The sequence below is a fragment of the Microtus pennsylvanicus genome, chromosome 11, assembly GCF_037038515.1.
Source record: "Microtus pennsylvanicus isolate mMicPen1 chromosome 11, mMicPen1.hap1, whole genome shotgun sequence".
NCBI classification, from domain to species: Eukaryota; Metazoa; Chordata; class Mammalia; order Rodentia; family Cricetidae; genus Microtus; species Microtus pennsylvanicus.
Genome location: NC_134589.1, coordinates 41,459,244 through 41,482,622, shown reverse-complemented (window position 1 = coordinate 41,482,622; position 23,379 = coordinate 41,459,244). Strand labels below are relative to the sequence as shown.

The following is a 23,379-nucleotide window of genomic DNA, read 5'->3' as shown; positions in this document are numbered from 1 at the left end:
ACAGCCTCCACTGATGCATTCCCTTCTGAAGACTCTGGAAGTCCCACCCTGAAATTATACAAGCAACACAAAGTGCTGGGGGAGACTTCAGGAGTTGCCTGCGAGTTGGGGAGATTCAGCTTGTGGGCATTTCAATCAACCATGCTCTCTGGTTCACTGGGCCACACTCGGTAAGGTCTATTGGAAGTGCTGGTGTGTGATGAACAGACAGTGTTCACATGTCCCCAGGAGAAATCAGACAGCTGTCTACTTCCCCACCCCACCCCACCCCTGGTACTCTAGCTTTGCTCACCAAGAAACCTTCTCAGTCTTTTGAACATTAGTGAGTCTTTTCAACTTTATCTACCCCAAAGGATGTGTTAAATAACACAAGGCATTATGGGAAGAAAATAGGGTAAAGCTGACATATAACATTCAATGTTAGTTTCCCCCCTCTATGTAGACTTTCCTACAAAGAAGGGTATGTGGCCAAGTGTGTTCTGTTGTGCCGCTCCACAACTCAAATCTGACTGCTGCCACTGCACTCCCTATCAGAATCTCTTGCAAAAGGGAAAACAAAAGGTCTATTATCTGTACTGGCCAACATGGGTAACCACATGGCGTCTATCTATTTAAGCACTTAAGATATAACTAGAGTGGCCCTTCATAGCAGCATAGACCTTCAATCATGTGGGGAGACAGAGGCAGGTGGATTTCTGTGAGTTTGAGGCCAGCCTGGACCCACTGAGTCCCAGGCCAGCCAGAATTACAGTGAGACCCCGTATCCAAAAAAAAGAATAAAAAAGAAAAAAGAAAAGAAAAAGGCAACCAGTGTGAATAGATAGCTAGATGCATATTCATAATGTGCATGATCAGACGGGGTGCCCCACCCTTGTGCCCTTACCACCAACCTCTTTGTTCCCTAGCCTACAGGCACCATGTACCTCTTCCTAAAATAAGAATATCACTCAGAAAGCTGAGCTTCCCAGGTCCAATTCCCAGCACCTCACCTCTGACGCCTTCTTCTGGCCTCCAAAGACATCAAGCATGCAAATGATACACAGACATAAAGGTAGGCAAAACACCATACATATAAAATAAAAATTTTAAAATGCAAATGACAGGAGCCGGAGAGATGGCTCAGCGGTTAAAAATACTGACTAGTGGGGGCTGGAGAGATGGCTCAGTGGTTAAGAGCACTGGCTGCTCTTCCAGAGGTCCTGAGTTCAATTCCCAGCAACCACATGGTGGCTCACAGCCATCTGTAATGAGATCTGGCGCTCTCTTCTGACATGCAGGCATACATGGAGGCAGAATGTTGTATACATAATAAATGAATAAATAAATATTTAAAAAAAAAATACTGACTAGTCTTCCAGAGCACCTGGTTCAATTCCCAGCACCCACATGACAGCTAACAACTGTAACTCCAAGATCTGATACCCTCACACAGACATACAAGCAGGCAAACCACCAACATACATAAAATAAACAAATTTTGAAAAAAAAACAAATGACAAGCAAACCTCAGTACAAAGGCTCAAAATAAAAACTACTATATACTCTAACCCACATAAGAATTCAATATATACTAAGGATTGTATAATGAACCAAACAGAGAACAATCTGACTTGTTTCCTAGTGCTACAGAGTTGTCAACTACTTTAGAGACCTGAGTTGTCCTTGGCAAGTAGAGAGACTATAAAGTCTTCAATACTGAGGGTGTAGATAACAGTGTTTACCTCTCATGTGTGAGGCCCTGGGCTGATCTCAGTACTGGGGGTGGGGAGGGCATCACATAAAAATTCTTCTGGGCATCAAAAACACCAAACAAAAGGAAGAAGAAACAAACTTATTTGTAAGAAATGAAAGACAAACGAAAGACTAACACTCTCAATTTCTTTTTAAAACATAAATTAGTAAGAAGTAGTTTAAACAATGATGCATCATTTTCATGTACAAAATGGAGAATTATAAAATGATGAAAATATGTAATTCCCAGTGAAGACAAGGGTATTGCCTTCTTCATATGCTGTAGGAAAGAGGAACCTGGTAAAACATCACTATTCTATCTTTTACCTAGATCCAGCAATTTCGCTGTCAAATAAGTACCCTAAGGAAGCACCCAGGGATGCGACCAAAGATTGACAAGAACCATCATCAACAGCATTTATAATGAAAACAAATATTAAGTGGCAAGGTCTAGACACGGGATTCATAAAGTAAGACAATGGAATGCTATGAATTCATTAAATGTTTTTTAAGTTCATTTAATAGCATGAGAAATAATGTAATATTAATTAAGGCTTAATATTAAGTATCTTGTTCTGAATACTTTCCCAGTGATATCAAAAAGCTAAGTTAAAGCCAGATCTAGTGATTCAGGCCTGTAATCTCAGCTACTTGAGGCTGAGGCAGGAGGATTGAAAGTTCAAGGCCAGTAAGAATTTAGACCAGCTCAAAATAGAAAATTAAAAAAGAAGGCTGAGGAGCTGTCTCAATGGGAAAGCACTTGCCTCAGATGCATAAAGATTTAGGTTCAGGATCAAAGTAAGTGAAAGGATTTATTTCAAGCAATTTCCTTCCCTGCTCCCCAAATGCCCTCCTTTGTTCCAAGCCACCCCGCCATCCCTCCATCTCCCCCACGGGGGCACTGGGGCACTTCTCCACTCCCCAGCCTGCCCTTTTGTTTCTGGGCCTCCTCCTGGCTGTCAATCCTTGGGTAAATCATTTTCTGCATTACTTTAATCTTCTTAAAGGACAACTCCCCCACACCCAGCACCACCTCCTCTGTTCCTCACCCAAGTCTCCCTTCTTTCCTGCAGGTGAAGGAAGGCCCATATTTCTTGAATGTACAAATATGTACAATGTATACATACAAATCCAATCTTGATACAGGAAATCAAGTCACTTAGATTCAACCTCATTTGGATTACAGATGGCTTTCTTCTCTGCGCTGCCCTAGTCCCTCCTGTCTCCCGGATATGCAGGCTCTCACAATAAGGAGAGAGCACACAAAGCTATACTTTCTTGTGCATTTGAACTGGCTCCATCATACCTAGGCTGAATTAGAGCAGTGTGTGCTTGTCCTGGAACAAGAAATGAAACTCAAGCATATGATCTCCATGTATTTCAGATTTAACAGGCAGTGACAGTTCTCTTCTCTGGAACCAAAGAGTAATGCCAAATTAAAGTATGTCACAAAATCAATCAGCTACCCTGTCTGCCACGTCTCAACAATTCATACACTGACTCATATTACAAACCACCCCAGGGGCTTGCAATACAATTTCACTGAATTGGTAGTACTCTTCGCTAGTGGCCAGCCTGATGCATGGCATGTTTAGCTACAAACAGCTCCGCTGACTGTCCCTGTAACATTTTCATGGCTCGCCAATAGATCTGTCCACAGTTCTCAGGTCTACCGAAGGGGTGGCTCAATTCTTCTTTGATGTAATCCATCCAAAGATCTTTAAAGAAAACAAAAAAATTAATGTAAACCTAATTAGAAAGCTGGGAAGGTTTTATTAGGCAAATTCAATTATTTAATACTAAGCCAATTTAAAAGTTCTAAAAAAACTTCCACACATAAAATTAAGTGAACTTAAGTGAAATTTTAAAATATATTGTGAATAAAACGAGGTGCCATGTAATACTGATACAAATAAGCACTGTGTAATGTTTAAATAAAGTTACGCCTATCTTTTTCTGAAACATTCATCATTTCTTCACAGCAAAACTTTCAAACTCCTTTCTACTTTTTTGTTGTTGTTTTGTTTTGTTTTGGTTTGGTTTTAGTTTTTGGTTTTTGAAGACAGGGCTTCTCTGTGCAGTCCTAGCCGTTGGGAACTCACTCTGCAGACCAGATTGGCCTCAAACTCACAGAGACCAGCCTACCTCTGTCTCCCAAGTGCTGGCGTACTTCTCGGAACTCACTCTGTGGACTTGCCTCTGCCTTCCAAGTGCTGGGATTAAAGGGGATCACAACCACCACCCAGCACTGCTAGGTTTCCTTTCTACTCTTTAAAAGAGATGGTACACACTGTTGTTATCTAGTCAGCCCCGACTGTGCCACAGCACACTAGCCTTAGTGTAACTGACCAAGCATTGACTGACCCATCTTTTCTACTATGATGACCAGCTGTGACTACTGGCCTACACTAACGTTTTCTTTATAAATACTTGTTTTAGCTAGTCTGATTTAGTTTTGATTTTTTTTAATATTTATTTATTATGTATACAATATTCTGTCTACATGTATGGGCACCAGATCTCATTACAGATGGTTGTAAGCCACCATGTGGTTGCTGGTAATTGAACTCAGGACCTTTGGAAGAGCAGGCAATGCTCTTAACCACTGAACCATCTCTCCAGCCCCTAGTTTTGATTTTTTAAGACAGGGTCTCATTCTATAGTACAAGCTAGCCTAGAACTTACTACATAGCCTAGACTGGTCTCAAACTCCTAGGAATACCCCTGCCTCCACCTCTGCAGCAATAAGATTATAGTCATGAACCACCACATCCCAACACACATAATTTTTAAAAAGTTATTTACTGGGGCTGGAGAGATGGCTCAGAGGTTAAGAGAACTGGCTTCACTTCCAAAGGTCCTGAGTTCAATTCCCAGCAACCACATGGTGGTTCACAACCATCTGTAATGAAATATGGTGCCCTCTTCTGGCTTGAAGGGACATATGCAGACAGACCACTGTATATTTAATAAATAAATAAATCTTTTTTAAAAAAGTTATTTACTTTATATTGTGTGTATGTGTACACACCTGCATGTCATGGCACACGCGTGGTCAGAAGACAACTTGTGGAAATAAGTCCTTTTTTTCTACATGTGGGCTCAAGAGATCAAATCCGTGTCTTTATGCTTGAAAACAAGTGCTTTTAGCCATTGAGCCATCTCACCAGCCCACGTAAACTTTTCTTTTTACAGGACCCAAACCAAGGTAGATGTTTAATCCCAGCACTCGAGAAGTAGAGGCAGGCAGATCTTTTGTGAGTTCAAGACCACTCTGGTCTACAAAGCGATTTCCAGGACAGCCAAGGCTACATAGAGAAACCCTGTCTAGAAAAACAAAAAGAGAGACCCAAACCAAGCAAATCTTTGCCTGATCCAGAGTCCTTAAGAGAACTAGTGGACACGATGGCTTACAAACTTAAAAGATAAGGAAAATCCTGTGCCACAGAGTAGACAGGAATACTGCCAGTCTGAGGCTAGTCTAGGTTATGTACTGAGTTCTAAGGAAGCCTAGACGACAGGGTGAGACCCTGTCTCAAAAACCACAAGAGAAGAACAGTGCAAGCCAGAAACACTATTCTACCCAGGTAACAGCTCAGAGAGTGCAGGAGCACCGCTCACACCCGTAACTGAAGTTTACTTACCAGAATCAGTAGAGCCGAACTCTCTCAGCGCCCTCTCATAATATTCCCGCAGGTTTGCCATCTTGCAGGGGTCCTGTAACAACAACCAGATCTGCCTTCATCCATCCAATCATAAACTCATTTTGCCTCTATTTTAAGCAACTACTATCTGTTAGGTATTTGAAGGAGAAGGATCAAACCAGCCTAGTTCTCAACTTATCCCAAAAAAGTATGAAAAACCAGGATGCTGGGATGGCTCAGCAGCCAAGGACACCTGACACCAAGCCTGACAGCCTTAGCTCAATCCCCAGCACCCACATGGCAGAAGCTGAGACTCAACTCCCAAACGTTGACCTCTGACTGTCACACTCACACTGTGGCACACAAAAAATAAATAAGACCAAGAGAAGAAAAAACACATTTACCAGAATGAAGTGAATGCCGACCAGGAAAGCACTTCGCTGGCTGACACAGGGAAAAGTCTAATTGCGTTGTCAGGGTGGAACTGGCGAGGTGTCACAGGAATAACACTTGAAACCCCTGAGGGGCTGAGTGGAATTTAAGTGAACAAAGAAACAGACAGTTCTGTAGCCTATGCTAGGATTTCTTCCTTTTGAGAATTTGTGCTCTAAGTTACAACCACCTTAAAACTTTTTTTTGGGGGGGGGGGCACGACAAGATTTCATCATGCATTATGCATCTCAGGTTGGCAGAGTTCATAGTGTTTGGTCAGCCACCGACACCCCTATATCCAAAGTCTGGAATGTTTGGGTCCAGGCTTCGCCCCAGCCCCTGGCATCCATTCTGGAATATTTGGGTGGAACTTTCTATCCAAGGCTCCTCCCCTGGTAAGTTGCCTCAGTCCACTCCACATCCAAGAAAGCACGCCAAATGGTGACCCCTCCCCAGAGAGGCTTGAGACCACTCCCACAGGGTATTTAAACTGTCCCCCAGAGAATGAGCACATGGTCTTCTGGTCTTCCTTTCCCCTCTCTGTATTTTCCCCGGTCTTTCCTCTCTTGGGACTGGAAGGCCACCTGGGAGTGCTAGCACCCATTAAACCTGAGCTTTTTCTAATTTGGTTTGATTTGGTCTGATTTGGATTATTGTGTCAGCAGAGGTTTGTTGGGCAGCAAAAACCTTTCACAGAGCAATCCTCCTAAGTGCTGAGATTAAAGGCACGAGTCGCCATGCCTAGCTCTAAAACTCCTATCACAATAACACATAAATACAAGTACATGATTATCAAGCTCCTTGAGGCTTCTAACATTAAGTACTCCTTCCCTTGGAAGTGTGGCCTATGTTAGAACACAGTCCAGAAATGGAGTCAGTTGAGGAAAAAGAATTCTTGTTAGACTACTCCAAGAAAACAAGACAGACTCTTGTGACCTCAGTTTCTTCAAAAACACAGAATCATTCTTAGAATGTGTTTTCAGGCTCCTTCCAGGTGCAGCAGATAGGAATGACTTCACTTCAGATTACTCGTTATTGCTTGCTGTTGTTATTCAATTATCCTTTATATGCCCTCTATGAAAAGCATATTTTTGCCAGTGGCTCGTCCTTGTGATTATATATAGTCTGAACTCATGAGAACTTTATACATGTGACCTATCTTCACCTTGAGTATAAATTGTCTGAGGCTCCAAATAAAGTTGGCTGTTGCATGAGATTTTAGTCCACCTCGTTTATTGGCTCCATTCTCCTAGGCCCTCCCACCTCTAGAGTGACAGGCTATGACCTAACAGTGGGCACTGCTTTTGTAGCTCTGGCTGTCATTGAACTCTGTAACTAAGGATGACATCTGGAACTCCTGGTCCTCCTGCATCCACCTCCTAAGTGTTGAGACAACAGGTGTTCATCACCACACCCAGTTTTTGTGGAGCTGGAATGAAAGCCAGGGCTCTGCGAGCTAGGAAAGCACCCTACACGGCACCTCTAGCTCCACTTAGAGTGCATTTCACAGCAGATTAACATCATCTAAAGTCTTTTTGTTATTATTTTGTGGTTGTGTGTGTGTGTGTGTGTTGATTGTTTTGGGTTTTTCTAAACAGGGTTTCTCTGTGTGCCCTACCTGTCCAGAACTCACTCTGTAGCACTCTGTAGACCAGGCTGGCCTCGAACTCAGAGATCTGCCTATCTGCCTCCTGGTTACCACCATCAGCTAAACTGAAGTCTTTTGTATGGGACTAGAGAGATCTACTCAGCAGTTAAGAGCACTTGCTGCTCTTGCAAAAGACCTTAGCTCTTTCCTAGCCTAATACCTGGTGAGAGGTATTTTTATCGAAGTTTGTTCCTGACAACTGCACTATACATATTCTTTCTATCAGTATCCCATTGGGCCTTACATGTCTCATACACTGTTAGCAGGCAGAGGGCCTTCTTATATAGATGAGGCTAAATCATATAATTAAGTGACTTGACCACAGCATAACTATGACATTAATAATCCAGAGATTGGTTATTAAATATTATGTTGAACTGTCTCATCATGTAAGACTATACTATACTTCAGCACCATAGGTACCTGACTTAAGCAACAATAGTCAAAACCATGAAAACAAGAGCTCTTGGGGCCGGGTGGTTGTGGCGCACGCACCTTTAATCCCAGCACTAGGGAGGCAGAGGCAGGTGGATCTCCATAAGTATGAAGCCAGCCTGGTGTTCAAGAGCTAGTTCCAGGACAGGCTTTAAAACTACAGGAAACCTTGTCTTGAAAAACAAAAACAAAAAACAAACAAACAAAAAAAAAAAAAACAGGAGCTCGACCTCACTAGTAATTTTTCAAATTTCAAATAAAAATAAATCCCTCCCATGTGAAATATAACAAAATCAAAGAAATAAAAAAAAAGCTTGAATACCTACAGAAGCTATGAGGAAATAGGTATACTCATCTATTAGCCATCTCTCTAAACAACTATAATTCTTTTGGAAGACTATATATTAGTAAAGTAACTGTTAATTCTTTTGGAAGACAACATGTTAACATATATAACATATATGGTGGCACGTATCTGAGTTTTTAAAAATTTTTTTTTTATAGATTTCTCTATTTTTTTTTTTTTTTGTCTGCATGGAAGCCAGAAGAGGGTATTTGACCCCTTGGAACTGAAGTTACAGACAGTTGTTAGGAGTCCTGTTATAAAGCCCTGGCTGGCCTAGAACTCACTACATAGAGCAGGCTGACCTCAAACTCTCAGAGGTCCTGAGTGCTGGGACTAAAGACAAACACTACACTATCACCCTGAGTGTGTAACTGATTTTCACCCTCCTCATAAGTCACAGTTAAAACCACCGGGAACAGTAATTAAGCGCTCATCTACAGCCCAAGACAGGAACAGTGCACCTTGGTGGCAAGCAGCAGTGCAGGGAAGCTTCCTGGGCATCCGGGCTTCCTGCTCTCCAGACACACGCCTTCTCATCTCGGCTTGATTACCATTCTTAGCAGTTCTATGGACAGAGGCTGATCCAGGGGACCAGGAACTCACACTCCACTCTAACTAAAGTTTAAACAAAAGATGCTGCCCTGAGTAATAACCACAGAGCCTCGTTTCCAGGCAGGAAGTGCTCAGAATACTCACCTGCTCCTTTTCAAACTGTATCATTTTCCTGAAAAAATCAACTGAAAACGGGCGGCTTTCCTGCAGACTAAGAAGGAGTGGGTAAATGTTAGTTCCCACAATGACAGAAGGCCTTTTACAGCTTATAAGCATGGATACATAACAAGGCTTTGCTTCCACAACAGCTTTAACAAAAACTCAGCACAGATCTCAGGCACAACTGGACCTGACGGAGTCATTCCCATGCCTCAACTTCGAGTGACCGGCCCCTTACCACCCTTGAACAGTTTCCCACACACATTTTCTGTGCTGTTGCTGTTCATCTGTTTGTTTTGTTTTTATAACATGTTTCTCTATGTTGCCCTGTTTGGTCTCTATGCACTAGCTAGGTTCAGATGGTCTCCTGGGGTTACAGGCATGTTCTACAGCACGAGGCTCCACACATCTGCTTTAAACAACTCCTGCTACGGAGAAGCTTCACTGCAGAGGAAAGCAGACAATCCAACGCTTAGCGATGGTATTCAAAACTGGAATTACAGTGTGCGTCAACTATGTAAGACACAATCACTAAGATGATGTAATAGGCTAGAGACCCAGCTCCGTATTCAACCCCTGTCTAAGTGCAAGGCCCTGGCTCAATCCCTACTGCTTTAAAAAGAAATGATCTGTGACCGAGCTGTTTGTACTAGTGACACAATTACAGTCATCAATGAGCTAAATGTCATTTCCTCTGCGTGTATGAATTGTTTTAACTATACAAAAACAGAAAAAGGAAGTGAGTTTTGAAAGTCTGATAGCACTTCAGACACTATTGTAATGTACATAGTCTGGGTGTGAAGGACTGAGTGTGGGCAGGAGCGCACGCCAGTACCTTTTAAACACTGTTCTGGCCTTTTTGTAGCCACCACTTCGATAAGCCCAATCCAGGTATTTCTCCTTCAGAGTTATTGAACTGGCACCTGTGACAGCTGAAATAGCTCTCTACATTTAAAAGAAAAGAAACAAAAACAAGCTCTGTAAAGGAACTTAGTGATATCAAAACATATTACTAAGACACATCACAAGGCACTAAGTAGAGGCTTGAGCTATGACCACAAGGGACAGAAGAGGGGGCTTGTACCTTAAAGATTGCGTCAGTGTCCTCCTGGCTTTTAGCACTTTCACTCCATTCGGCCCAAGAAATCCACAAGGGCAGACAAGCCTGCTCACAAAAACAACAACAACAAAAATTGTTAGATTTGACTTTCCCAGCACTGTGCTCTGAACACTCATCACTGTAAGGACAGGGTCACTGCAGCCTCCTAGCCAAATCATCCAGAGGAACACTTCAATAATTGAGTTCAGTTCTGACGGGAATCCTGGCTATAGTCATCAGGAGCCATCGCCTTTCTGTTAAACAAGTAAATAAAAGCCACACACAGTCAGCCCCACAGCTACCCAGGTCATGAGTCTGTGGTCTGGGAGCACTTCATAAGAACTGATCTAGGCTGGCCTACCTGACCGTCACTGTGGAGAGACAGGTAGACAGCAGAAAGCAGTAATGTACTTTGTTCCCCAAAGTAAGTTTAGAACATTAACATTTAGATTTTTGTGATTTCAAGATGAGTTTATGAACAGATGTGGATGCAAAGTGAAAATATTCTATTAGTGTTTCTCATTTGTAAACCATTTAAGCAGAATAAGAAATCCTACATGATTTAGTAAACTTACAAATAAAGGATTAGAAATAGAAGTAACTTCTCTTCAATCCTCAAACCATTAACATTTAATAACAATTATTCTAGCATTTGCTCTCTTTAGACAAGCTTATTTTACTAATAAGCTTTCATAAAATCTTAAAAGGTTTCTGAAAAGACGGTTGGAGGGCTTGAGAGACGGCTCAGAGGTTAAGAGCACTGGTTCTTCTTCCAGAGGTCCTGAGTTCAATTCCCAACAAACACACAGTGGCTCACAGCCATCTGCAATGAGATCTGGTGCCCTCTTCTGGCCTGCAGGCATACATGCAAACAGAATACTGCATTTTTTTTTAAAGAGGGCTGGAGATACTCAGTTCATAGAGAGCTTGTTTAGCCTGCACAAAGCCCTGGGTTCAATCCCCAGCACTACATAAAGCAGACATGGTGAAGTGTGCCTATAAATCCCAGCACTCAGGAGGTGGAAGCAGAAAAATCAAAGTTCAAGGTTCTCCTTAGGCCAGTCTGGGCTACATGAGACCCTGTCTTTTAAAAATGAAAAATGAGGGGCTGGAGAGATGGCTCAGAGGTTAAGAGCACTGGCTGCTCTTCCAGAGGTCCTGAGTTCAATTCCCAGCAACCACATGGCGGCTCACAACCATCTATGATAAAATCTGATGTTCTCTTCTGGTGTGCAGATATACATGCAGGCAGAATGCTGTATACATAATAAATAAATCTAAAAAAAAATGAAACAAACAAACAAAAACCAGTTTTCCAAAAGGAGCTGAACTGGGAGTTGGTTCTGTGATCAAGAACATTTGTTGCAAAGGGGAAGGGGTTCCATTCCCAGCAGCAACATGAAGACTCAACACCTCCTTGGGCACCATACACACACATGGGACACAGACAGATAAAGCACTTATACATATAAATTAATTAATTAATTAATTAATGAAATATGAAAGACACAATTCAAAGACCTGGGGTTTGAGGTGTGCAAAGGCTTCTTCAAAATGCATAGCTACATCGGGGCTCTTTGACCCAATGAGCACCTGTAGCTTCATCTGCCACATTGTTGCAGAGTCTTTGAACAAGTCAGTCCCAGCTTCTGCCACCTGCAAAGCTTCTTTAAAGAGTTCCTGGCGCAGCAACAAGTCAACCTGAGAAAGACAAAGCACATGTAAAGTGCCACTTGAAAGCAAATGACATATATAAAGAAAGGCGTATAAAGATTATTTATGACAATAATCTCAACAGCCTTCCCACTACATCTTTCCTCACAGCTGATATAGGGCATCTGGAATTCCCCCTTCTTCCCCTGCTCCTACCCATAGGACAACCAGAAAATCAGAGAGACGGGCTGAGGAGAGAAATGGCTCAGCAGGGAAAGAAGGCTGCCCGGCAACCCAGTCAGCTGAGTTCTCTCTCAGGATCCCACACTGAAAGGAAGAATCACTTCCCAAAAATACCTCTCCTCACACATGACATGACAGATACATACACAAAATCATAGTATTTCCTTTCAGAAAATAGATATATTCATTCAATGTACTTTACTGGTATAACTTTTCCAAACGTAATTTGACACTATATAACAAGAATCATGGAGGACTAGAGAAGTTAAAGTTTAGGGACTAAGAGCTCGAGCTGGGGCTGGAGAGATGGCTCAGAGATTAAGAGCATTGACTACTCTTCCAGAGGTCCTCAGTTCAATTCCCAGCAACCACATGGTGGCTCACAATCATTTATAACAAGATCTGCTGGGCAGTGGTGGCGCATGCCTTTAATTCCAGAAAAGGCAGAGGCAGGTGGATCTCTGTAAACTCAAGGCCACCTGGTCTACAGAGCGAGTTCCAGGACAGCCAAGCTGTTTCAGAGAAACCCTGTCTTGGGAGAAAAAAAAAAGTGTTTGTGAGTGTACACATGTGTGTTTTGATATAGGGGTGTGTGTGTGTGCACACAAGCATGTGCACATGAAAAGCCAGAGGTTGCTTTCCACAATAGCTATCTTTTTTTTTTCCACGAGTGCAGTCATGCAGATGGAGGTCCAAAGCTGATGTTAGCTTCAGCCATAGCTCTCCACCTTATTCACTGAGGCAGGGTCTCTCAACTAAACCCAGAGCTCACCACAGAGCTAATCTAACTTAGCCAGGTTACTCTGAGCATTGTCTTTCCCTTCAGCACACTAGAATTCCAGGCATTTACATGGATACTGGTCCTGACACTGTACAGCAAGCACTTACCAGCTGAGCTATCTCCCAGCCCTCCACTTTATGTTTTAGGATAGTGTTTCTGCCTGTCTCTGCCTTCCCAGCACTGGGATTACAGTGCCACTACTGCAAAAATGACAAGAGTAAGAGAAAGCAAAGGGAAGGAGGAGGGATGAGAAGGGGGAAGGGAAGGTGAAAGGGAGGGAACCCAGGAAGGGTGGGAAGCAGAAGGGAAAGGAAGAAATAGGGAAGAGAGAAAAGAGAAAAGGGCTGGAGAGAAGGCCCTGCAGTTAAGAACACTGGTTATTCTTCCAGAGGACTGGAGTTCAATTCTCAACACCCACATGTCATAAACAACCATCCGTTCCATGAGATCCAAAACCCTCTTTCACCCTCCACATATATGTTAGACATACATATATGCAGGCTAAACACTCATATGTATAAAACAAAAAAATAAATCCTTTGCTGGATGATGGTGGCACACATCTTTAATCCCAGCACTCAAGAGACAAAGGCAAGCAGATCTCTGAGTTCGAGGCCAGACTGGTCTACAGAATGAGTTCCAGGACAGCCAGAGCTGCTATACAGAGAAACCTGGTCTCAACAAAGCAAAAACAAGCTGGGAGGTGGTGGCACATGCCTTTAAAGCTCTCAGGAAGCAGAGGCAAGTGAGTCTCTGTGAGTTCAAGGACAGTGCCTTGAACAGGACAGGCTCCAAAGCTACACAGAGAAACCCTGTATCAAAAAAACAAAAACAAAAATCCTTTAAAAAAAAAAAAAAGGAGGAGGAGGGAACGTGGAAGAGACACAGAAGGGAGGAAAAGAGAAGAGAGGGGACGGGAATGCCGAGTAGGCTTACTCTGATTTTCTGCTTTGGTGTTCTATAAGTTAAATCAGAATGAAGTATTGAAGTATACGTAATTGGCGATGAAAATGCTTTCTATGGCCTTACCCACTGCTTGTACTGGGCTTCAGAAAGGAGCTTCAGTTCATGGGCCTTCCTGAATGCAAGCATGGTTCTTTCCAGCCTCTGAAATCAGAAACATCTGGGGTCATTAGATAGAATCTGGCAGGGGCCTCTGGCCACGAATCTAGGCAAAGTGCTCTTGAACATTTCTGAGAATTCTGAGATGGGACCCAGTTCTGAATGGGGGTCACTCCTGGATGAGATGAGCTATGCACCTGCACCTGGCACAGCCCAGTAGGGGGGCAAAGCAGACTAGATCTTCATGATGACAGGTCACCCATAGCGAAAGTCAAGTGGTTAAGTCTGAAATTCTGGGAGCTAACCCAAACCCCAAAAGAACTCTGTCCTTGTTTGGTAGCTATGCAACAGAAATCCTTACCTGTCCTCTGAGGGGTACGCTACTGGTCTTCTTAGAAAACCTTTCCAAACAAAAGTTGATGTAACACTTCCACATGGCCTCTGGAAAAGTCAGGTGACATTAATTAGCTCACTATCCTTACTCCAAACATCTTCCTTTCAAAGGGAAACTCCTCTAGAAAAAAGTTGAAGTTAGCAGCTAGAGATGCCCCAGTGGTTGAGAACATTTGCTGCTCTTCCAGAGGACCTAATTTAGGATCCTAACATCCTAACTGAGTGGCTCACAACCACCTGCAAATCCAGCTCCAAGGGATCTGACAACCTCTTTTGGCTTCTGTGGATACCAGCACATGTGACATTATTCACTCACCGGGACAAACACACATACACATAAAATAAAAATAAAATATTTTTAAAAATAATAAAAATCATTTTTAAAAAGAAATTTTAAGCTGGGCACTGGTGGCGCATGCTTGTAATCCCAGCACTTCCAGCACTTGGGAGGCAAAGGCAGTAGGATCTCTGTGACTTCGAGGCCAGCCTGGTCTACAGAGCAAGTTTCAGGACAGCCAGAGCTGTTACACAGAGAAACCCTGTCTTGAAAAACCAGGGGAAAAAAAGCAAAAGTTTAAATTGACCTGGATTTAAAAAAAAAAAAACAAAAAAACTCCCATTACAGAGAATCAGACATCAATCAGATACTGGGGGAAAGCAACTGAGTAATGACATAAATTCTCTTCTTTTTTTCTCTTCTACTGGGGACTGAACTCAAGGCACACGCTTGCTCTACCACTGAGTTACATCCCTCTACAGGAGACTCCCATAGCAATTCAAGTGTTGACAATGAGACAATCAGTTTCACATTCCCGTACTGTTACTCTCAGCACAGACAGACTCACCTGTAGGCAGAGTCTTCACTGCCTCTTCGTACACCGCACAGCACCTTTCCTCCCTTCGGCCCACTTCCACGGCTTTGGCTTGCTTTGATACAGGCTGCTCTTCACCTGGCTGGGACTCGATCTCTAATTCTCGCCGTGCCACATAATCCCAAGTGAGTGGGTCATCGGTGTGCAGAGCTTGAAGGCTGAAAATTACAGCTCACTGGCACCTGCCCCACGGTAAGAAACTAATTCCAGACTAATGGAGTTCTGATGATCTACTAAAGGACACGGGACACCCTTTTACAGCTGTAATAAGTCTATACGTTGCCAGAACAGCTTAATGTATAGATTTATCAATGGAACAGAGCTGTTAATTATCAATAAAATTTCAGAATGTTTCAGGCACCATTACAAATGTTAACTTTTAGCTGGACATGGTGGCACAAGCCTATATTCCCAGCGAGTCCCATAAATTCAAGGCCAGCCTGAGCTACATATTAAGTTCCAGACCCTGCTTTTAAATAAATAAATAATAAACAAACACCTAACAAATATTAACTTTAAAATTATAATAGCTCTTGCCGGGTGATGGTGGCGCACACCTTTAATCCCAGCACTCGGGAGGTAGAGGCAGGTGGATTCTCTGTGAGTTTGAAGCCAGCCTGGTCTACAGAATGAGTTCCAAAATAGCCAGGGTTGTTATACAGAGAAACCCTGTCACAAAACAAACAAAGAAAAAATTATAATAGCTCAGGGACTGAAAAGATGGTTCATGGTTAAGAGTACCAGCTACAGCCGGGCGATGGTGGCGCACGCCTTTAATCCCAGCACTCAAGAGGCAGAGGCAGGCAGATCTCTGTGAATTCGAGACCAGCCTGGTCTACAAGAGCTAGTTCCAGGACAGGCTCCAAAGCCACAGAGAAACCCTGTCTCGAAAAAAACCAAAAAAAGGGGCTGGAGAGATGGCTCAGTGGTTAAGAGAATTGCCTGCTCTTCCAAAGGTCCTGAGTTCAATTCCCGGCAACCACATGGTGGCTCACAACCATCTGTAATGAAGTCTGGTGCCCTCTTCTGGCCTGCAGACATACACGCAGGCAGAATATTGTACATATAATAAATAAATATTTTAAAAAAAAAAAGAAAAAACCAAAAAAAAAAAAAGAGTACCAGCTACAGCTGGGCGGTGGTGGCGCACGCCTTTAATCCTAGCACTTGGGAGGCAGAGGCAGGTGGATCTCTGTGAGTTAGAGGCCAACCTGGTCTACTCTTCTAGAGGTCCTGAGTTCAGTTCCCAGCATATATGTGGCAGCTTACAACCATCTATAATTGTAGATTACAACCATGTATAATTGTATTAATGTATAATTGCATTTGGTGTGCAAATGTACATGCAGGCAAAAAACACCCATGCACATAAATTAATAAATCTTTTTAAAAAATTATAATAGCTCTAGCTGGGCAGTGGTATCCAAGCACTCAGAAGGCAGAGGTAGGCGGACCTCTGTGAGTTTGAGGTCATCCTGGTCTACAATGCTAGTTCCAGAACAGTGAGGGATACACAAAGAAATCTGTCTCAAAAAGAGAAAAACAATTATGATAGCTCTCCAAATCAGATCAGCAGTTATCTGTGGCCACAGAAGCTGGAGAGCCTGGGCTCTTGAATTCTTGTAACAGAGGCAGAGAAAAAGCACAACCTAATCCTGTACCAAAACCCTGAAGACATCCAAAGAACAAACTGATGCATGGTCTAGTTTACCTCCCATGACCCCAGAAATGGAACCTAAGGAAGGAAGTAACTAATGTAAGGGCTATCTATGCAGTGGTTTGAATGAGAAACATTTCCCCCAGAGGACCATGGATTTGAACACTCGGTCTCCAGTTTGAAGCACTGTTTGGGGAGGTTATGCAATCTTTCAAAAGTACAGCCTTGCAGGAAAAAGGACATCAGTGGGGGCAGGGTTTGTGGGGTTATAGCCATACTCCACTTCCGCTCACTCTCTCTGCTTCCTGTGTGCAGGTAAAGATGTGATCAGTCAGCTTCCTGCTCGTACCAGCATACCATGTCTTTCCCACCATATGGACTCCAGCCTTCTGGAACCATAAACTAAAATAAGCCCTTTCTTCTGTAAGTTGTTTTTGGTCATGGTGTTTCATCACAGCATAAAAATTACCTAATACACGCAAATAATTCTTAAATACCAGAACCAGACACTGCAGCTTAAATTATCAACAATAAGCTATAACAAATTATGTAAACAACTCTGATTTTGCAGAAAAGAAGAATATACACTGACATAAGCTTTTAGAAAAAGATGGTAAAATGCACTCTATTTTAGAAACAAAGCCCATTATTTCAAAAAAAAAAAAAACCACTGCAGGAATATATATCTTCTATTCATAATATAACATAATTTTTCCTAAAGTTTGTAAAGCATATTTTTTTTTCCTTTTTGGTTTTTTGAAACAGAGTGTCTCTGTATTGTCCTAGAGCTCACTCTGTAGACTAGGCTAGCCTCAAACTCAGAGATCTGCCTGTCTCTGCCTCTGCGCCCCAAGTGCTAAAATTAAAGGTATGCACCACCACTGCCAGGTATATATTCTTTTTCACTTCTCCACAGCCTCAAATATTTATCACAAGACCAGAAATAGACATGTTCACCTTACCATTATTTAACTTACTCATCATAAATTTCTTTTTGTAGATCTTTGGCAAAATCAAATAGTTGTGCAATTGAAAGAAGTGACACATGAAATTCTGCACCTAAAATTTAAAAATCAAGGGAGGTTTATTGTTAGTTAAATTGCAAAGACAGACTTATAAACATATAAACAACATATAAACAAAGACATTAATATTTTGAAATATTTCTAACTACTCCTAAGTTTCATAAACTAAAGGGCATAAGGCAAAGAATTAAATCATCTACTACTTTTCAACTCCCCCAAATCAGTTGACTACTCAACAAAATCTTTGAAATGCCCAATGATAGCTCAGAAGGAAACTTTGCCACACGTTAATAGTTCTTTTCATCACAAAGAGAACACCAACCCCCCCCCCAAAATCCAGAGAATACTTACCTTTAATCTTGCTTACAGAATTTTTGTAAATGATCCGTGCCAACTCGCCCTCAAGGATTTCTTCAGGATGATCAAAACTCCCCTACAAAGTGTACATCAACCATAACTGAAAAGGCAATGCCAGGAAGTACAAACAAACAAAACCCACCAGGATGGAAATTAAGTGTCCTAGACAACAGTGCACAGGACTTCTGACAAATCCCAATTCTGAGGCCAGTCCCCTCACTTGTAAAGTGTGCAGCTTGAGCTGGGCAGTGGTGGCGCATGCCTTTAATCCCAGCACTCGGGAGGCAGAGGCAGGTGGATCTCTGTGAGTTCGAGGCCAGCCTGGTCTACAAGAGCTAGTTCCAGGACAGGAACCAAAAGCTACAAAGAAACCCTGTCTCAAAAATCCAAAAAAAGAAAAAAAAAAGTGTGCAGCTTGAACCTCACTAACATCCTGCTCCTTCTCTCAGGTGATCTTAGCCTCACTCTCCATTTAGACCAGAACAGATTGGGCTACACATGCTTTGACGACCCCTCTATATAGTATTTTATTTGAATAAAAAAAGTTCTGAGGACTGGGGAAATGGGTCAGTTAATAAGGTGCTTGTCACACAAGTATAAGTAACCAAATTTGTAAATCCCCAGTATTCATGCAAAAAAACAGGTGTGGTAGCACACACCTGAAATCCTAGTGGTAAGAGGAAGGAACCAATGGAGCCTACTGACCAGCTAGTCTAATCAAATAGATGAATTCCACATTCAGGGAGTCTCTCTCAAAAAAAAGGTGGAAAGGACCAGTGAGATGGCTCAACAGGCAAAGGCACTTTGTCACCAACCCTTATGACAGTTCAGTACCTGGGACTCATGAGGTAGAAGGAGAAAACCAACTCACACCATACACATACTATGGTACCTGTGTGCTCCTGTCCCAACACACATACAAACAGATGAATAAAAGTATATTACAGCTAGGCACAGCTTTAATCCCAGTACTCAGGAGGCAGAGGCAGGCAAGTGGGTCCCTATGAGTTCAAGGCCAGTCTAGTCAACATATGAGATCTAGGCAAGGCAGAGCCAAATAAGAGACTCTGCCTCAAAAATAAACAAACAAATAAAGTATAGTAATTGTTTTGTAATTTTAATAAGGGCCAGTGACATGGTTTCATGCATAAAGATGCCTGCTGCCAAGTCTAATGATCTGAGCTGGATTCCTGGGGTAACTGATGGAAGGAGAAAACCAATTCCTCTAAGTTATCCTCTGACCTCTACAGGTACACTGTGGCACACAAATAAATAAATATAATTGAAAAAACAAATTAAGGGCTGTTGAGATGGCTCAATGAGTAAAGATAGCTGCTGCATCCTGACCACCTAAGATGGATCCCCAAGGCCCATGTGATGAAGGACAGAACCAACTCCTACAAGTTTTCCTCCACACACACCATGATATGTGCTCCCCACAAAACAATATTTTCAAATGTAATTAGAAAATAAGATACAAGGTGAAAAAGCAACCTTTGGCTGCCACATACATGTACATACACATGCAATTCTTACACTCCCTTACATACAAATGCAATGCATAACATATACCACATGTGCATACCCCACCTACACACAAAGTTCTGAACTGAAAACACAGTTAACAGTATAGCAAGTTCCTTTGTTTCTGTTTCCGTTTCTGCTTTATCTTTTGAATACAGGGTCTTGCTATGTATCCCAAGACGGACTAGAACTCACATTCCTTCTGGCTCAGATCACAAATACTAGGATTACAGGTATGCCCCATATTACCAGCCCTAACACTCAATGCTCTTTATTTAAAGTTATTCTGTCACATTTCAAATTATATAAAAAGGAAAAGAGCTAGAAAAGGTGGAGCATACCTATAATCTCATCTCCCTGAAGGTTGAGGCAGGAGGATCAAGAGTTCCAAGTTTGCTGGGCGGTGGTGGCATACACCTCTAATCCCGGAGGCAGACAGGTGGACCTCTGTGAGTTTGAGCCCAGCCTGGTCTACAGAGTGAGTTCTAGGACAGGCTCCAAAACTACACAAAGAAACCCTGTCTTGAAAAACCAAAAAGAGGAAGACAAAAAAAAAAAAGAGTTCCAGGTTTGAGTCAGAAAGATGGTTCAGTACAAAAAGGATCCATATGGTGGAAAGAGAAAGAGGGAACAGTTCAACTCCCTCAAACTATCCTCTGACATCATGACATAAACACACATACACGCAAATGTAATTCTAAAAATTAAAGTAAATTACAAATTTATCTGTAAGTGAAAAATGTGACATTAAATTGGAAAGGAAAATGTATCTCAAAGATTCTTTTTTTACTTGTAAGCAGGCTCAAAAGACTAACAACTGACAGCACAATGAACTCTTACCATCTCCATGGCAGCCTTTTCAAATTCCTCCTTTTCCTTCCTTAGTTTCTCAGCATGCATCAGCTCCATCCTAAAGTACTACAAAAAGGAAATAATGACCTAGAAATCCTTAGAGATGCTTTTTAAATTAAAAATATCCAAGATGGCTTCTTTTAAACCATTAGTATCAGATATAGGGAAATGAGGGACCATATTTTACACTGGAATGAAACTAGCTGTTATTGATATGTGATGGAAGAGATTATTTGACATGTAATCCAAGTGTATGAGCCAAAAGACTGAATGGAAGTTTCTGCAAGTAATTTCATTTAATCTCATCCATACACAGTAAAAAGTATCCACAAAGGCTGAGTAACTCAGATTTCTATCCCATTTAGCAACAAAGAAGCAGAGCCATGTGAAAATACGCTTACTAAACAAAAACTGTCACTTCCTTAGGGTGGTGGTGAATGAGAATGGCCCCACAGGTTTATGCATTTGAACGGTTGGTCCCCAATTGGTGGAAAGATTAGGAGGTAAGGTAAGATTAAGGAGGTGTGTCCTTAGGATAGGCTTTGAGGTTTCTAAAGCACACATCATTCAAATTAGCTCTCTTTCTGCCTCATGCTTGTAGATCAGAGGTAAGCTCTGATCAGATATTGCTCCAGCATCAAGCCTGCCTGCCTGCTGCCATGCTCCCTGCAGTGATGGTCATGGACTTTAACCCTCTGGAACCATGAATCCCTAAATTAAATGCTTTTTTTTATAAATTTTCTTGGTCCTGGTATTTTGTCATGACAATAAAAAAGTAACTGCAGGGTGCAGAGGCTCATACCTTTGATCCCAACACTCGGGAGGCAGAGGCAGGTAAATGTCTGTGAATTCAAGGCCAGCTTGGACTACATGGTGAGTTTCAGGATGGCCAGGGCTATGTAGAGAGACTCAAAATAAGAAAAAAAAAAAGGAAGGAAGGAGGGAAACTAAGACATTTAATCTCACAAAATAATAGCCACAATTATGGATTGTGATCCAGAAAGTATCGATGCATACACACATGGCTCCAACATCAACCTTTTACTCCACATGCACATACACACAAAACAATAATTCTTGCCAGGCCTGGAGGTGCATGCCTTTAATTCTGGCACTAGGGAGCCAGAAGCAGAAGCAGGCGATCTCTGTGAGGTCAAGGCCAGCCTGTCTACATACATAGTAAGTTCCAGGACAGCCAAAGATACACAGAGAAACCCAGTCTCAAAAAACCAAATAATAATAAAAATAATTTTTAAAAATTAAAAAATCCACTTTTAAAAATTAGTCATATTTGTCAGGCAGTGGGGGCACACACCTTTAATCCCAGCACTCATAAGGCAGAGGCAGGTGGATCTCAGTGAGTTCAAGGCCAGCCTGGTCTACAAGAGCTAGTACTAGGACAGGCTCCAAAGCTACAGTAAAACCCTGTCTCAAAAAACAAAACAAACAAATAAATAAAAATAAAGGAACAAAATTTTAAGAAAACACAATTATCCATTAGAAAAAAGAAAAAAGATGCAGAAAGGGAAAAAAATAACTGCATTTTAAGCAGTATACTCACTTCTTGATAGAGTTTAGGACACTCAGGATGAAATCGTAGAGCCCGAAGAAATAACTGTCTGGCACTTTCTGAAGACAAACGATCTTCCATTTCCCATTTGGCTGCCATAATCCACAAAGCTATAGGAAAAAAAGAAAAATATCAGAAACATATTCGCCATGTGCGCCATATTTGTCACATGTGCCATGTTCGTCATGTGTGCCATATCTGTCGTGTGTGTCATATCCGTCATGTGTGAACCGGTATCTGTCAGGACCGGTCGAGACTTGTCTGGTCCGGTCTGAACCAGACTGAGACCAGTCTGGACCCGTTAGGACCAGTCGAAACCGGTCTGGTTCGGTCTGAACCGGTCTGATCCTGTCTGAACCGGCCTGACAGATATGACATGCATGACGGATGCGACACGCACAGCAAACATGATGCACGTGGTGAAACTGCCACACATGACAAATACGACACATGTGACGGGTGCAGTCCACATGACAGACCTGACACGTGTGACAGATTCGGCATACACGACACACGCTGACAGATCCGACCCACTGTCGTGTTTGACACACACGGCAGACGCGACACGTATGCCAGATTTGACACATGAGGCAGGCTTTGACGCACTGCCAGGCGCAGCACGAGTGTCAGATTTAGCACGCGTGTCTGACGCGGCACATGTGTCAAATTTGACACATGTGGCGGGCACGGCACGCGTGTTGTGTTCGCTGGCTGTCATGCGTGTTGGTGGTGTTGTGCATGTCGTCTTTGTCACACGTGTCGTGTTTGTCATGTGTGCCGTTTTCACCGCTTGTCGTGTTTGCCACGCATGTCGCGTCCGTCATGTGTGTCATGTCTGTCGGGCCTGTCTCAACCGGCCAGACCAGTTTAGACCGGCTCAGACCAGACCAGACCAGTACAGGCCAGTCCCAACCAGACCAGACCAGTTCAGACCAGACCACACCGCTCTTAACCACTGAGCCACCTCTCCAGCCCCAATAAGTTATCTTACCAAAGGGAAAGGGAGTTTCTAATGTTTTGATAGAATTTGGCAACTCTAAGCTAGAAAAAAGGCCGCCAAGCCGCCTCATCAGGAAAGGTGCTTGCCAATCTAATGACCTGACTTTGATCTCCAGGACCCCACAGAGTAGAAGAAAAGAACAAGCTTCCATAAATTTTCCTCTGAAGTCTATATAATGTGACAAGGCATGTGCATGTCCATGCATATACACACATGCTCATACATACACAAAATAAAAAAATTATGCACTTAAAAAAAAAGTTTTAATTAGAAAGAGAGGGCTGGAGAATAGCTCAGCAAGAGAACATTTATTAGAATGTACAAAGGCCCTGGGTTTGGTCACA

At 42.4% G+C, this 23,379-nt stretch overlaps 1 protein-coding gene across 1 annotated transcript in view; it reads right to left on the bottom strand.

Moving 5' to 3' along the window:
- Nucleotides 1-2,224: 2,224 nt before the first annotated feature.
- Nucleotides 2,225-23,379, bottom strand: part of Utp6 (UTP6 small subunit processome component) — a 28,324-nt gene continuing 7,169 nt past the window's right edge. Inside the window, exons 7-19 of the mRNA XM_075991429.1 lie at nt 22,027-22,145; nt 20,454-20,531; nt 18,084-18,165; nt 17,685-17,766; nt 15,024-15,208; nt 14,147-14,226; nt 13,753-13,830; nt 11,568-11,747; nt 10,032-10,112; nt 9,783-9,892; nt 8,933-8,999; nt 5,376-5,448; nt 2,225-3,449 (exon numbers count right to left, since the gene is read on the bottom strand). Of these exons, the coding sequence (XP_075847544.1) occupies nt 3,295-3,449; nt 5,376-5,448; nt 8,933-8,999; nt 9,783-9,892; nt 10,032-10,112; nt 11,568-11,747; nt 13,753-13,830; nt 14,147-14,226; nt 15,024-15,208; nt 17,685-17,766; nt 18,084-18,165; nt 20,454-20,531; nt 22,027-22,145 (1,370 nt within the window). The 3' untranslated portion in view covers nt 2,225-3,294. The remainder of the gene's footprint in view (nt 3,450-5,375; nt 5,449-8,932; nt 9,000-9,782; nt 9,893-10,031; nt 10,113-11,567; nt 11,748-13,752; nt 13,831-14,146; nt 14,227-15,023; nt 15,209-17,684; nt 17,767-18,083; nt 18,166-20,453; nt 20,532-22,026; nt 22,146-23,379) is intronic.